Genomic DNA, 13,513 nt, shown 5'->3' with positions numbered 1-13,513 from the left:
TGTAGTAATTATGAATGTATAATCTGTCCATCACTGTACACTATAATGCCCAATGAGACGTTTTCAGCGTATCCTTATCTATATGTGGAATGTTGCGCAGATTTTGTGCTAAATACAATGAAATGTTTAAAAAAGAAAAAAATCAAGTTGGTGTGACTCGGTGACTAACACCGCGACTATTTAAATGAACCATTCACCACTGACCGTTACCAAGATTTCAGGGAGACTGAAATGCGTTGGTTTGTTTGTGGTAAATGCCCGTGTAAAATGGAAAGTTGGATTAAAGCTGTTCAACTTTGACCGTGAGTGCGCTCCGTTTTCCTCTTTGGGGAGGTTGTGGAGTTGAGACGGCGTGGCGCCGAATATCCAGCAAAAAGCGAGCTGAGTAAGGAGACGAGAGATATATATATATATATATATATATATCTACATACATACACAAGAGCTATGCTATATTTTACTACTAAACAGTAAGTGCAGTTACCTTGCAGACAGCCGGGTCATGATTTGAATGGTGCAGCAGGTGCAGTAGCACCAGGCCCTAAAGATGTCAGAACTCCTCTAAACACATAATATTGCTATATTTAACTACTAAACAGGCAATCACAAGTGCAGTTATCTTCAGACTATATGGTCATGATTTGAATGGTGCAGCAGGTGCAGGTACACAGGTGCCCGAAGCTCTAGTAACCCCTCTAAACTCCATATATTGCAATATTTTACTACTAAACAGGCTGTCACAAGTGCAGTTACCTTACAGGTAATAGGGTCATGATTTGAATGGTGCTGTGGGTGGAGTGGCACCAGGGCCAAAATTTGTCATAACTCCTCTAAACACCAAATATTGCTATATATTACTACTAAATAGGCAGTAACAAAGCAAGGGCATGATTTGAATGGTGCAGCAGGTGTAGTTGCACCAGGCCCAAAAGTTGTCTAAATTCTGTTGGATCACTCGGCCGCTTTCGACACCGTTTCCGATGTTGTTCTAGGTAAACAGCTAACTTCATTCCTACGGAACAGAAGACAATTAGTAACACTCGGCAATTACACTTCAAGAGAGAAGCAGCTGCTCTCGGGTGTGCCTCAGGGCTCAATTTTGAGCCCCACACTTTTTAACATGTATATGGCGCCCCTGCTAGACCTGGTATCATCCTTTGACATAGAGACTGTGTCTTATGCTGATGATGCACAGCTCATCCTTACCGTGGATAAAGAATCCACAGCAGCAGAAGAAAATTTCCAACAATGTCTCTCTGCTGTCTTCGAGTGGATGAAGACCAATCACCTTAAGTGCAACAGCCAAAAGACGGAGATTCTGTTGCTGGGAAAATGTAATATCATCACATCCAAAATGTGGTGGCTAACAGACGCAGCCCCACCCCCTAATACAGTGGATACTGCCACAAATCTAGGAGTCTGATTTGATACATCCCTCTCCTTTCATCGGCAGGCATTGTCGGTAGTAGGAACCTGTTTTCATTGGATAAAAACTCTGAAAAAATTATTTGACCTCCTCCCAGCTATAGCTCGCAAGTCCGTGGCAGTGGCTTTGATCTTATCACGCCTAGATTATTGTAACAGTCTCTATGCAGGAGTAAAGAAGAGTACTCTGAAAAAGCTGCAGGCTGCACAAAATGCAGCAGCCCGAATGGTACTAAAATTACCAAAGGGGTCATCTGCCTCTGAGGCCCTTCAAATCCTCCACTGGCTACCAATACACAAGAGAAATCTCTTCAAAATCCTTGTGATAACTTTCAGAGCTGTAAAACAAAGCGGCCCCAAATACCTCAGGACCAGATTACAAGCCTATGTACCTGCACGTTATTTGAGATCCTCCACGGAAAATCTGCTAGTACCCCACCATTTCCATCTGAAGTCCTAAGGAGGAAAATCTATGGCTGTACTGGGAACAAAAGCTTGGAACTGTTTACCCACCCAACTGAGACTTACACAGATGGAGTCCATGTTTAAAAAAAGACTGAAAATCTGGATCTTCACAGTTCCAGATAGTCTGGCCCTGTCCCTTATCTCACCACGGCGACATTAGAGATTCACACTCTTTGACACTCAGTCTACCCGTTTCCAGCGCCAAGATGCTCCATTGGAGTGAAAGCCAGCGCTTTACAAATGACATAATTCATTCAACTCCTCTAAACACATACTATTGCTATTACATCTATGAATTCTGTTATTTTCCACTTTCATTTTTCAAAATGTTGCTATTACTTACCTCCACTATACTACTAGTAATAGCACAATATATTGCCTTTTTGTACACAAACAAGTAAGAACACTTTAGCAGAATTTCTGTAACTTGTATTGTACAACTACTCAGCAAGCTACAACTTAAAACAAAAAAAAGCTTATTAATCACATAGGTGAAACCTAATGCATTTACTAATGCTTGTTTAATCAGAGCATGTGCTTTATCAGCTGAATGTAATCTGCCACAAGCGTTGTTTCCCAGTCCCTGTGATTCTTAGGTAGAGCTAAATCACTTAGAATGTTGGGCCATCTTTTTTCTCTCACATTTTTTAACTATGACCAGGTAAAAAGCGGACTGTGACGATTTTTCCTGGTCAGGTTTATTTCTTGCATTTCTTGAAGTAACACTATTAGTGACATGCCAATTCTTAAAAAAATTTAATGTCTTTGCACCAAACTAAGACAGCTCGCTTTCCAAAGATGTTTTGCATTATTTTGCAGTCTAAGTGGGTCATTTTGCTTTCTTTTTGCTAATATTGCTCTACGAATTTGAGTTGTACTACAGATGCTTATTTTAACCCATGCAACCTTTTTGTGGGTTTTGGTAGACATATGCAGCTACCTACCTGGATTTGGCTGTGCGATCTTCTTCCAGATAGTTTAGATAGAAGACAGGCTGGATGAAGAGTATAGAAAAATATCCTTATTTTGATTCATAGTCTTAGACTCAGCTGTTCTTCTGTTCCAAGTCCCACTACCCTATCGCCTAATTATAATGTTTTGCATGAGCCATACTTGTCAGAAACAAATGGGTTGCTACTTGACACAGCTAGTTGTTTAGAATATCCTTGTGCACACGTGGCCAGTTCCTTTACTATTTTAAAGTAACATCATCCTTTGGAGTGCTCTTTTCTCAGCCCTAACTGCAACTGTTGTTGAGAAATAGCTGGGAAGGAGTAAGTGACAGGTTAAGGTATTGAATTCACCAAGAAGCTAATGTTTTCAGTTGGCAAGTTTCTGGGAAAACTTGAGGGTCGTATCAGTTCTTTTATGGCTTGCAGACTTCTTAAGTAATTTTCAAAATGAGCAAATAAATGTCGATTTCCACTGACGTTTTATATTGTGTTTTTCCAATCGCAGGTTATCAACACTGGAATAAAGGTGCTGTGCCGAAATAATGATGGCGAACAGTATGGATGTGCCTTCAGATTAGCACAAGAGGTAGATATAGCCATTTAATCAATGTATTGCTGATTGGTCAGCTATGCAGTTGCAATCTTTTAGGATTTATAACCAGGAAGGCCTCTCTTAATCCAGTGGGATTGATGGTGGCTCTTACATTTCACTGCCTGAAATTGTGTGCACAATAGAGAATCTGTCTACATTGGTTTCCAATACGTTCTGAACCATCATCAGTATTTTGAAATTATTGTAGTTCGAGCTCGTTCAACCATGCAGTGAGGCTGCAAGCAATCACAACTGAAGTCTTCTTGAATTCACAATGTTTCAGAAATGAAGGACTGTGCAAAATCAGAGCATTTGGTGAAGTCAGCAGATTGTCTTGTGACACTCTTGCATCTGCCACCAGAACCACGTTGGATTCTTTTTCAGCATTGTCACATGATTGGGGTCCCAGTGATGAGCTCCTCTTTTGACATGTTTTCTGCAGACTGTTTTATAAAAACATTCATTTTTTACACACTAGTGTCTGTCCTTACGTTCTCTCCTAAACCAATGTTTTGGAGAAGACACCTGCTTATTTAACACATGCTTTGAGCAGTGTCCCCTGCACACGGGTGTCATGAAAGTACTACCCACAAAAGCCACACTGCACTTAAATGTTTTTGCCTATTCATAAATGCATATATATCTTGTCATCTGCTTTGAATTTACAATTCTAATGACCAAAAAACAATAAGAATTCAACTCTGGTCCTCAGTCGTGACCTCAAAGCACATTAATTGAAACCACAGCACTACTACTTCAGAGTAATTTATTGCTGCAATAAAAATGCATAGGATTCTATACCAGAACAATTGTGGTTTTTTGCACCTTTTATTAGTGGAATTGGCCACTTTACAGAATGTTTTGTGACAGAGTTTTTATGGGGCATTTTATGGGACATTACCTCAGAAAATGTCTGTGTGCAATAAATGTCATCCCAAAAACGACAGGTTTTTAAGATCTTAAGGGACTGTCAAATAAATCTATGGTGCATCCCTTCAAGACAGCCTGTGGTCAGGCCATGACTTCAAACACTGATGCGTCTGCACTTTGATGAACCCAAAGGCCATTAGGGTAATGCAAGGCAAAACTTTATATCCCCAAGCATACGATGACTTCCTGCCAAGTCTGTTCCATGTCACACTTTGTGTCCAAGGTTCGATCTTGGTCCGTTCCCGGAGTCAACCTAGCTGCTCCAGATTGCTGGTCTTTGTCACACTCCCTAGTCTTCAGGTAAACATAAGACATCAAAGCTGGATCCTTTCCCCATGTGCTATTCACATTTTCCTGAGCAGACTCTCAGGCGGCACCTCAGTTATCAATCTCACTCTTGAAGCTGGCTGGCTTCAGAGCCAATTCCCCACCTGTTCTGGCACAGCTGGAGTTTCCAGGGCCTTCTGCCCTCATATCAGATCAAAGAGTTCCGTGCAGCCATTTTCTGGCTCTTTGGATCCCTGCTGACAACTCCTGGCACGCCTCCGAGTTCCAAGGAACCAAGAGGCCCTCCAACTAGGATACCACCGGTGGGTTCGCCTTCAGTGCCAGTTGGACCCTCTAAGTCTATCTTGCCTCTGGCTCTTGTTCGACCCCACTTCGAAAACACAATCCATGCTGGCCCTGGGCACAATGACACTGATGCTGACTTCACTGATGTCAGAGGCGATCCGATATTTCTATCCGACGCAGGTCTGACCTCAACTGAAGTTGCGCCTAAATCTGCCTGATTTGCCACAAGCGAGACTGCACCCTCTGCACTCTCTTTTTGTAACAGATTTAGATAATGATTGCGTCCTGGGTGATGAGTTTGCTCAATCCTACCAAGATGACAATTGTAGATGACTTACAGGAGGCTGGTTGACTCAATACCTTCCTGGAGACGCGTCTCTTTTCTCCCCCTGGACCAGCCACAGAAAATCTGGTTCCTACTCGATGGTTATGTGTAGGACATCCGAAGTTCTTGAACGCCGACTCCCATCTTGGATGTTAAGACAAATATTTTGACTGAGGTCCTTGAACTAGGTAAGACATCTATGGAACCCCTTCTTCCATTCAGTGAGGCACTGATGGATACCCTATTGGGTGCTTGGCCAGGCTGTGCTCTGGCCCACAGGTCACTTGTCAAATAGCTAGTTTTCATCACTATGCTCCAGCTTACCAGACTTCTGTTTCACAGCAGCCCTCACTAGAAAGCCTTCCACCAGCCGTTCTAATCCCAACACATTACCTACTTCTAATCCTTATAGGGAATCCAAGTGAGTGGAGACATTCAGTAAGTGTCTTTTCTTTTACCAGCTGTGAAGGGTGGTATGGAGGGGGTTTGGAAGGAAACACCGTGACTCTTCAATCGGCTGAATAATCGGTTTTATTGAGTTTAAACGCCGCTCTCTCCAAGTGTCCCGGATGTTGTAGGGTCGTCTGGCTTGTGGAAGTCCTGGTCAAGGGTTCCTCCTCAGGGGCCGTCTCCTCGTCAGTTGCCAGGGAAAGAAACACACAGGGATACAAAGGTAAGTAGGCTTGAAGGGGGCGTAGGAAAATTGAGGGTGAAAAGGTTGTGAGGGGTCACCGGTGCTACCACCGTCTGCCGTGTCTCACTTAATCAAAAAAAAACGAGAGGTTCCTAGGTACAGAGGTGTGGCTGTGGGGTGAAGACTGCTAACAAAAGAACACCCAACACTCAGGCTCCCCGCGTCTCCGTGACCTCCCTCACACCAATCACCCCGTCCCTCCCCGTGATTGTGAAAGGCTCAGGATACGATCACGTACCTTTCCCAGCCACGCTCCTCCAGGAACGTGGCGGGCGAGTGGCGTATCTGTTGGCCTCCTGGCTCCGTCGACGGCGCACCTCGGCTTCCGCTGTATCCTTCGCTCGTGTTCTCTCTATCTCTGCTGCTCTCTCGCTCCTGTTGTGTCTCCTTCTCTCCGCTCTCACTGCTTCCTCCGGCTTTCGCGTTCTCCTCTTCCGGGTTCCCCTTACGAGGGAGCGGGGCTCCTGATTGGGCGGCGGCCTCTTACATGATTCCTGCAGACTCCTCCCACAGGGATTCCCCGTTTGCGTTAAAGGGACCGTACGAGTCCTGTGGCCGGGGCGGAAAGGAACAGTCAAGTATCTCTCCAGCTCGTTCGTCCATAGCAGTGACCCCGTGACAATTCCCTCCCCCAGGTGTACCCCGATCGGGGGAACAAGGGAATCGGGGAAAGGAAATCGGCATTACCCTGGTTCACCCCTTTCCGATGTCGGATGTCTATTTGATAAGGCTGTAGGGCGAGGAACCATCGGAGGATTCTGTCATTATGGCCATGATTCCTTTGTAGCCAGGTAAGGGGAGCATGATCCGTATAAAGGATAAAGGGTCTGCCTTCCAAATAATATCGGAGTTTTTCAACCCCCCACTTGACCGCGAGGCACTCTATTTCTATGGTTGAGTATGCTCGCTCCCTAGGAAACAGTTTTCTGCTGATGAAAAGAAGGGGGCGTTCGTGACCGTCGGGGTCTTGTTGAGAGAGAACCGCCCCGATCCCAATACCTGAGGCATCTGTCTGTAGGATAAAGGTTTTGCTGAAGTCCGGGGTCACTAGTACAGGGGAGGTTGTTAGAGCATCCTTCAAGGCTTGAAACGCAAGGGCTTCTTGGTCGGAAGGGGCTTGTAACTTGGGCGAGGTGTGTGTTTTGCGTAGCAGGTCAGTGAGAGGGCCCGCTAGGGTAGCGAACTGGGCTATGAATTTTCGATAATACCCCACCAACCCTAAAAATGCCCTCAAGTGCCTTTTAGTCTTTGGATAGGGAACGGACTGTATGGTGGCCACTTTCTCGGTTTGGGGTGCTATATGTCCCTCCCCCAGGAGATACCCTAAATAGCGGACCTTCTGAAAGGCTACCCTGGTTTTCTTTGCATTGACGTGCAACCCTGACCGTCTAAGGCTGTCCAGGATGTTCCCTAAGTGTCTTATGTGTTCCTCCCAGGTCTTGCTGTAGACCACAATGTCATCGAGATAAGCCCCTGAATATTTTATGTGAGGGGCCAGGAGCGTATCCATGGCTCGTTGAAAGGTGGCGGGAGCCCCATGCAACCCAAAGGGAAGGACTGTGAAGTGGTAGTGGCCGGAAGGGGTGGAGAACGCTGTCTTTTCCTGGTCTGCGGGGGCCAAAGGGATCTGCCAGTAACCCTTGGTGAGGTCGATAGTGGTTATGTACCGGGCCTCACCAAGGCGTTCTATGAGTTCATCCACCCGGGGAAGAGGATAGGCGTCTTGCTTGGATACCCTGTTCACGGCCCGAAAGTCAATACAAAACCGGATGCTGCCATCCGGTTTGGGTACAAGCACAACGGGGGAACACCAATTGCTATGTGAGGGAACTATAACCCCTGATACCAACATCCTGGAGACCTCCTCCTGAAAGGCGGCTCGTCGGGCCTCAGGAATTCGGTAAGGTTTTTGTTTAACCACAACCCCTGGGGGTGTGGAGATGGAATGCTCGGCTAGGAGGGTCCTACCGGGTTGATCAGAAAATGTCTGAGAAGCTCATAAGCAGAGACTGTATCCCTCTGGTTTGGGTAGCGGTGAGATCAGGATTGATAGGAGTCTCTAGGGTAGTATGAGAGGGAGAGGAGATCATAGACACCGTATGAGCCCCTGAGGGAGGGGTCCCAACCACTTCTTCAGCAAGTTAATATGGAACATGTGGGTCCTCTTTCCTCTCATCTGTAGGATATACGTAGTTTTCCCTATCTTTCTTATAATCTTGAAAGGCCCTTGCCACTCTTTTTTTAACTTGTGGGTGGAGGTGGGTAGGAGTACCAGTGCCCAGTCACCTATATCCAACTCCCTCCACTTCGTGCCTTGGTCATAAAATGTTTTCTGTTTGTCCTGGGCTACCGACAACTGTGTATGGGCCAAGGTTCGCAGTTTATGTAGCCGACTATGTAACTGTCGAGTGTAATCCAGTAGGGTTTCGGCCTCTTGCAGCCCCTCCCGTTCCCAACTGTCTTTAGCGATCTCAAGTAATGTTCGAGGTTTACGCCCAAACAATAATTCAAAGGAAGAGGTCCCTAAACTGGATTGTTTTTGGCTACGGAGTACAAAGAGGGCCAAGGGGAGCAGTTGGTCCCAGTGCCGTCCATCCCCAGACAGAAGCTTCTTTAAGGTAAGTTTAAGACTACCGTTGTATCGTTTGACTAGCCCATCTGTCTGGGGGTGATGCACAGAGGTGGTGATATGTTTAATGCGTGACTGGTCACAGACTTGTTTCATTAAACGGGACACGAATGGGGTGCCTTGATCAGTGATGATCTCTCGAGGAAACCCCATGCGAGAGAACACTTCTACGAGTCGTTGCGCGATGGCACTGGAGGTCGCGGCACGAAGTGGGAAGGCCTCTGGGTACCTGGTGGCATAGTCAATCAACACCAGAGCATACTGGTGACCCCTAGCGGACTTGGGCAAGGGTCCTATAAGGTCCATACCCAAGCGGTCAAAGGGAGTCCCAATAATGGGTAGGGGATTTAAGGGAACGGGAGGGGGAATATAGGGATTGCGTCTCTGGCATATTTGGCATTCCTGGCAGTACTTCTGTATTTGAGCGTACACCCCCGGCCAAAAAAAATGTTGTAAAATGGCCTGACCAGTTTTTTTTTTATTCTCCGGAATGCCCCGCCAAGAGATGAGCATGGGCAAAGAACAGAATTTGATCTCTGAACCCTACGGGAACCAACAGTTGGGGAACGGCGTCAGGTTTGGCTAGTCGGTAGAGGAGACCATTTTGTTCTATGAAGGTAGGATAGGTACGAGTCCCGGGATCCTGTTGGTCTCGGGCTTTTTGCCACGCATGCGTGAGACATGCATCATTCAACTGGGCCATCCGAAAGTGATTGTCTCTAGCCCAGGGTTCAGGCGTAAGACACACGTTGAATTTTGTGGGTTTATGGCAGCCTGTAAAAGGGGAGTAAAGGACGGGGTGTCAATCCCTATAATTAGTGATTCAGGGAGATCTTCCACCACCCCCACCACTACCTCTGACTGTATACGGTCATCGACCCCCAGGGTAATCCTAGCCAAAGGGTATTCTCTAACGTCCCCATGTATACATCGGATATGTACTGTCTTCCCTGGTAAAAGCCAAGAAGGAGCTATCAGTTCCCGCTTTATGACAGAATGCCTGCATCCCGAGTCAAGAAGAGCCCTTACCCTCCTGCCATTGAGAGACACACTTACGTAGAATATGGGCCCGGTTTCCTGGGCGAATAGGACAGAGCGGGGTGCATAGCTGATATCCATGGGTTCGTCTTCTTTCTCTCTTTTCTTGCGACAGAACCATGCAATGTGGCCTCACTCTCCACAGTCGTAACATTGGGGGGATGAGTAAGCAGGGTTCTCGGGTCGGGAGATACGGGGTCGGGTTCCCTCGGGTGGAGGTCGTAAGGCCCTTCTTTCAGGTTTCACAGGGCCCGGAGGACGGGTGTGTTTCTCTGGTTCTTTCATAGGTGGTCGACCCTGGGCCCTGGCGTAAGTAGTCGCCATTTCAATGGCTTGTTCCAACGACAGACCGGCGTGTTGTTTTAACCACCGTTGAGTGGCATACGGGAGGGCCTCCAGAAACTGTTCTAAATAGATTTTGTTCATGACCTCGTCCATATTGGCCTCATGAGGTTTGAGCCAGAGGTCAGCGGCTCCCTTGAGTTTGAAGAACAAGGTTTTTGGCAGGTCTCCCGAAGTTCCTCGCTCTTGTCTGAACTTTAGGCGGTGTGTCTCGTCGTCCACACCCAAGCGATCCAGCACATATAGTTTTACCACCGTATAGGTGGATGTCCCATCTTGGTTTATTGTCTGGTATGCTGCCTGGGCTTCTCCCGTTAGGAGGGGGGCGAGCTAAAAAGGCCAACGTTCTCCCGGCCAGGCACTGGCCCTCGCGGCTCTTTCAAAATAAAAAAAAAAACGCCAAGGGGTCGTCTCCCGGTACGAACTTCTGTAGGGGAACCACTGTTCTAGGGGGGTTGCTCGCCCTTCCCTGCCCCAACGTGACCAGGAGTTGGGCATGTCCCTCGGCTAATTTCAATAAACTGTCAGCTTGGTTCTGGATTGCTGAAGTAAAGACTGCACGGTCCGCCTCCGCCTGACTGGAGGATTTTTCCACTGCCCACTCAAGTTTAGCCTGGCCCTCCTTCATCTGATGGATGAGGGTCTCCATCCTGTTTCGGATGCTGGTTCCCCAAGGCTCCTATCTGGCTCGTGAAGGATGGTATGGAGGGGGTTTGGAAGGAAACACCGTGACTCTTCAATGGGCTGAATAATCGGTTTTATTGAGTTTAAACGCCGCTCTCTCCAAGTGTCCCGTATGTTGTAGGGTCGTCTGGCTTGTGGAAGTCCTGGTCAAGGGTTCCACCTCTGGGGCCGTCTCCTCGTCAGTTGCCAGGGAAAGAAACACACAGGGATACAAAGGTAAGTAGGCTTGAAGGGGGCGTAGGAAAATTGAGGGGGAAAATGTTGTGAGGGGTCACCGGGGCTACCACCGTCTGCCGTGTCTCACTTAATCAAAAAAAAACGAGAGGTTCCTAGGTACAGAGGTGTGGCTGTGGGGTGAAGACTGCTAACAAAAGAACACCCAACACTCAGGCTCCCCGCGTCTCCGTGACCTCCCTCACACCAATCACCCCGTCCCTCCCCGTGATTGTGAAAGGCTCAGGATACGATCACGTACCTTTCCCAGCCACGCTCCTCCAGGAACGTGGCGGGGCGAGTGGCGTATCTGTTGGCCTCCTGGCTCCGTCGACGGCGCACCTCGGCTTCCGCTGTATCCTTCGGTCGTGTTCTCTCGATCTCCGCTGCTCTCTCGCTCCTGTCGTGTCTCCTTCTCTCCGCTCTCGCTGCTTCCTCCGGCTTTCGCGTTCTCCTCCTCTTCCGGGTTCCCCTTACGAGGGAGCGGGGCTCCTGATTGGGCGGCGGCCTCTGACATGATTCCTGCAGACTCCTCCCACAGGGATTCCCCGTTTGCGTTAAAGGGACCGTACGAGTCCTGTGGCCGGGGCGGAAAGGAACAGTCAAGTATCTCTCCAGCTCGTTCGTCCATAGCAGTGACCCCGTGACACCAGCTTTACCCCGAGCTCAGTTAATGCCAGCTGTAATGCTAGTCTCAAGTCTTTTGGGGATTCTGTGGCACTGGCCCTCACTGATATACATGAAGACCTTCTCCCGGGGCTCTCTCGGGTGATTCAAGATGATTGTGATTCAACCAAGTTCACGATTCGTTATGACTTGGACACCGCCCATTCTATTGGTCCGGTCATAGGCACCAGTGTAGCCATTAGCGCCATGCATGCGATCAACTGGATTTCCCAGCAATATCCAGCCCTCCTTGTTCAGAGACAAGGCTGATTCGGCTCTCTGGGCCTCTGCGTCCCACTTTGCCAACCGCCTTTCGTGGCTTTGGCCAAGATGGTCCCTACTCCAGCCTCCTCTGGTAAACCCAGCAGCTTTGCTTTTAAGGCTGTTGTATCCACTGCCCCTGTGGGAAAGGTCAATGGGCTGCTCAGTCGGGCGCCTCATTAGTTCCGCAGCCCCACCTGCCAAACCTCCTTAGTGTGCCCTTACAGGAGCAAAGTAATCCGATGGGAGGCGGAATCCACCAATTCTACCCAGGCTGGCAAGCAGTACCTTTGGACAGGTAACTTCTACAAACTGTTTGCAGGGGTTATGCCTTGCCATTCCTTTCTTCTCATCTGCTCCTTCCACTCCCCGTTCCCCCCCACCAGCGATGGATGGAGGATCATCTTTCCATTTTGTGGCAGGAACTGTAAGGGGCAATTGCGAGGGTACCTGCGCCAGTGGTAGTTTGCGACTGCTATTGCAGCAACTTTCATGTGGCCAAGAAAGATGGAGGCCTGAGGCCCATTTTAAACCTGTACCTTCTCAACCCCTTCTTCTGGAAGGAACAAATTTAACTTCTCACCCTGGCCCAGGTTTTGTCTGCCCGCGACCCTAAAGACTGGATAATGGCCTTGGACATGTAGGACCCCTTTTTCCATATCTCTGCCCTGCCGGCCCACTGCTACTACCTGCGGTTCCTGGTGGGACAGGAGTATTTTCAGTTTTGCTGCTTGAATTTTTTGTGGATTCACATTCTGTGCACTATTCCACCATCTAGTGGCTGGATCTGGAACTCTCCTGTTTTTTGTAGCTTTCTCTTATTGGGACGGGGGGGGGGCTTCGTCAGTCCCACCATTTGGTGCGTAACCAGCTTCTTCCGATGATATGTGCCCTCCCCGGAAGCGCCCAGGCTTGGTTGTCATCTTCAGATCCTTTTTCCTCTGTTGGATCTGAAAACATAGCTGAAGGCTCTCCAGTTTACGAAGATAAGAAGTTTGGATGAAGTTTGATTGAGGAAACACCGAAGTTGTTCACTGAGAAGGTACTGGAGAAAACTGACACAATTGCATGAGTATAAGCCTTATCAGAGAATGCCCAGACAAGGGGCCCTCTGTTCCACGTGATATGAAGAACACAACTTTTCAATTCTGCATGAAGTGCCTCCACAAATTTGCCTAGAAGGACAACCATCAGGTGTGTAACCTTTGCCTCCCGATCAACCACAAAAGCAACGAGTGCGAGGTCTGTTCGGATTTCAAGCCAAAGATGCTGAGGGCAAGAGACTGACAGAGACAGGCATACTAGGCCATGCAGGGGCAGATGCAGACTCCATCGCTTAAAGATCTCAGTTTGTCGAGTGACAAGGAGGAAAACATTGCCGAACGGGCAGAAGGAGAAGGCTAGGACGTCGTGATGCAAATCGTTGACGTTGAGAGGGAACATCGTAAGTCAAAAGAAATGAGATCTCGGCGCTGAGAAAATCGTAGTCTGAGGCAAGCAGATAACCCCTCGGGTCCCACACCAAGTACACCGCAGGCATTGATCATCCAAAAAGACAACTCAGTTGAAAGACAATCGGAGTCCGTTTCGATGCCGAAAGAAGACAAAAGTCGGGAGACGCCAAAAAAAGGCAACAAGCGAAACCTCGTCAAAGGATACCTCAACGTTGAAAAGAAAACCTTTGACAATACTCCACCCCGAGGACCAATCCTCAAAAATCAAG

The 13,513-nt window shown here is 48.0% G+C and overlaps 1 protein-coding gene across 1 annotated transcript in view; it reads left to right on the top strand.

The window, feature by feature from the left end:
• Positions 1-13,513, top strand: part of NSUN2 (NOP2/Sun RNA methyltransferase 2) — a 503,790-nt gene that overhangs the window by 378,699 nt on the left and 111,578 nt on the right. The window contains exon 16 of the mRNA XM_085606101.1: positions 3,349-3,429. Within this exon, the coding sequence (XP_085462227.1) occupies positions 3,349-3,429 (81 nt within the window). The remainder of the gene's footprint in view (positions 1-3,348; positions 3,430-13,513) is intronic.

The sequence above is a fragment of the Triturus cristatus genome, chromosome 5_1, assembly GCF_964204655.1.
Source record: "Triturus cristatus chromosome 5_1, aTriCri1.1, whole genome shotgun sequence".
Lineage (NCBI taxonomy): Eukaryota > Metazoa > Chordata > Amphibia > Caudata > Salamandridae > Triturus > Triturus cristatus.
Note: the sequence above shows the minus strand (reverse complement) of the source record. Positions and strands in the feature narration are given on the sequence as shown.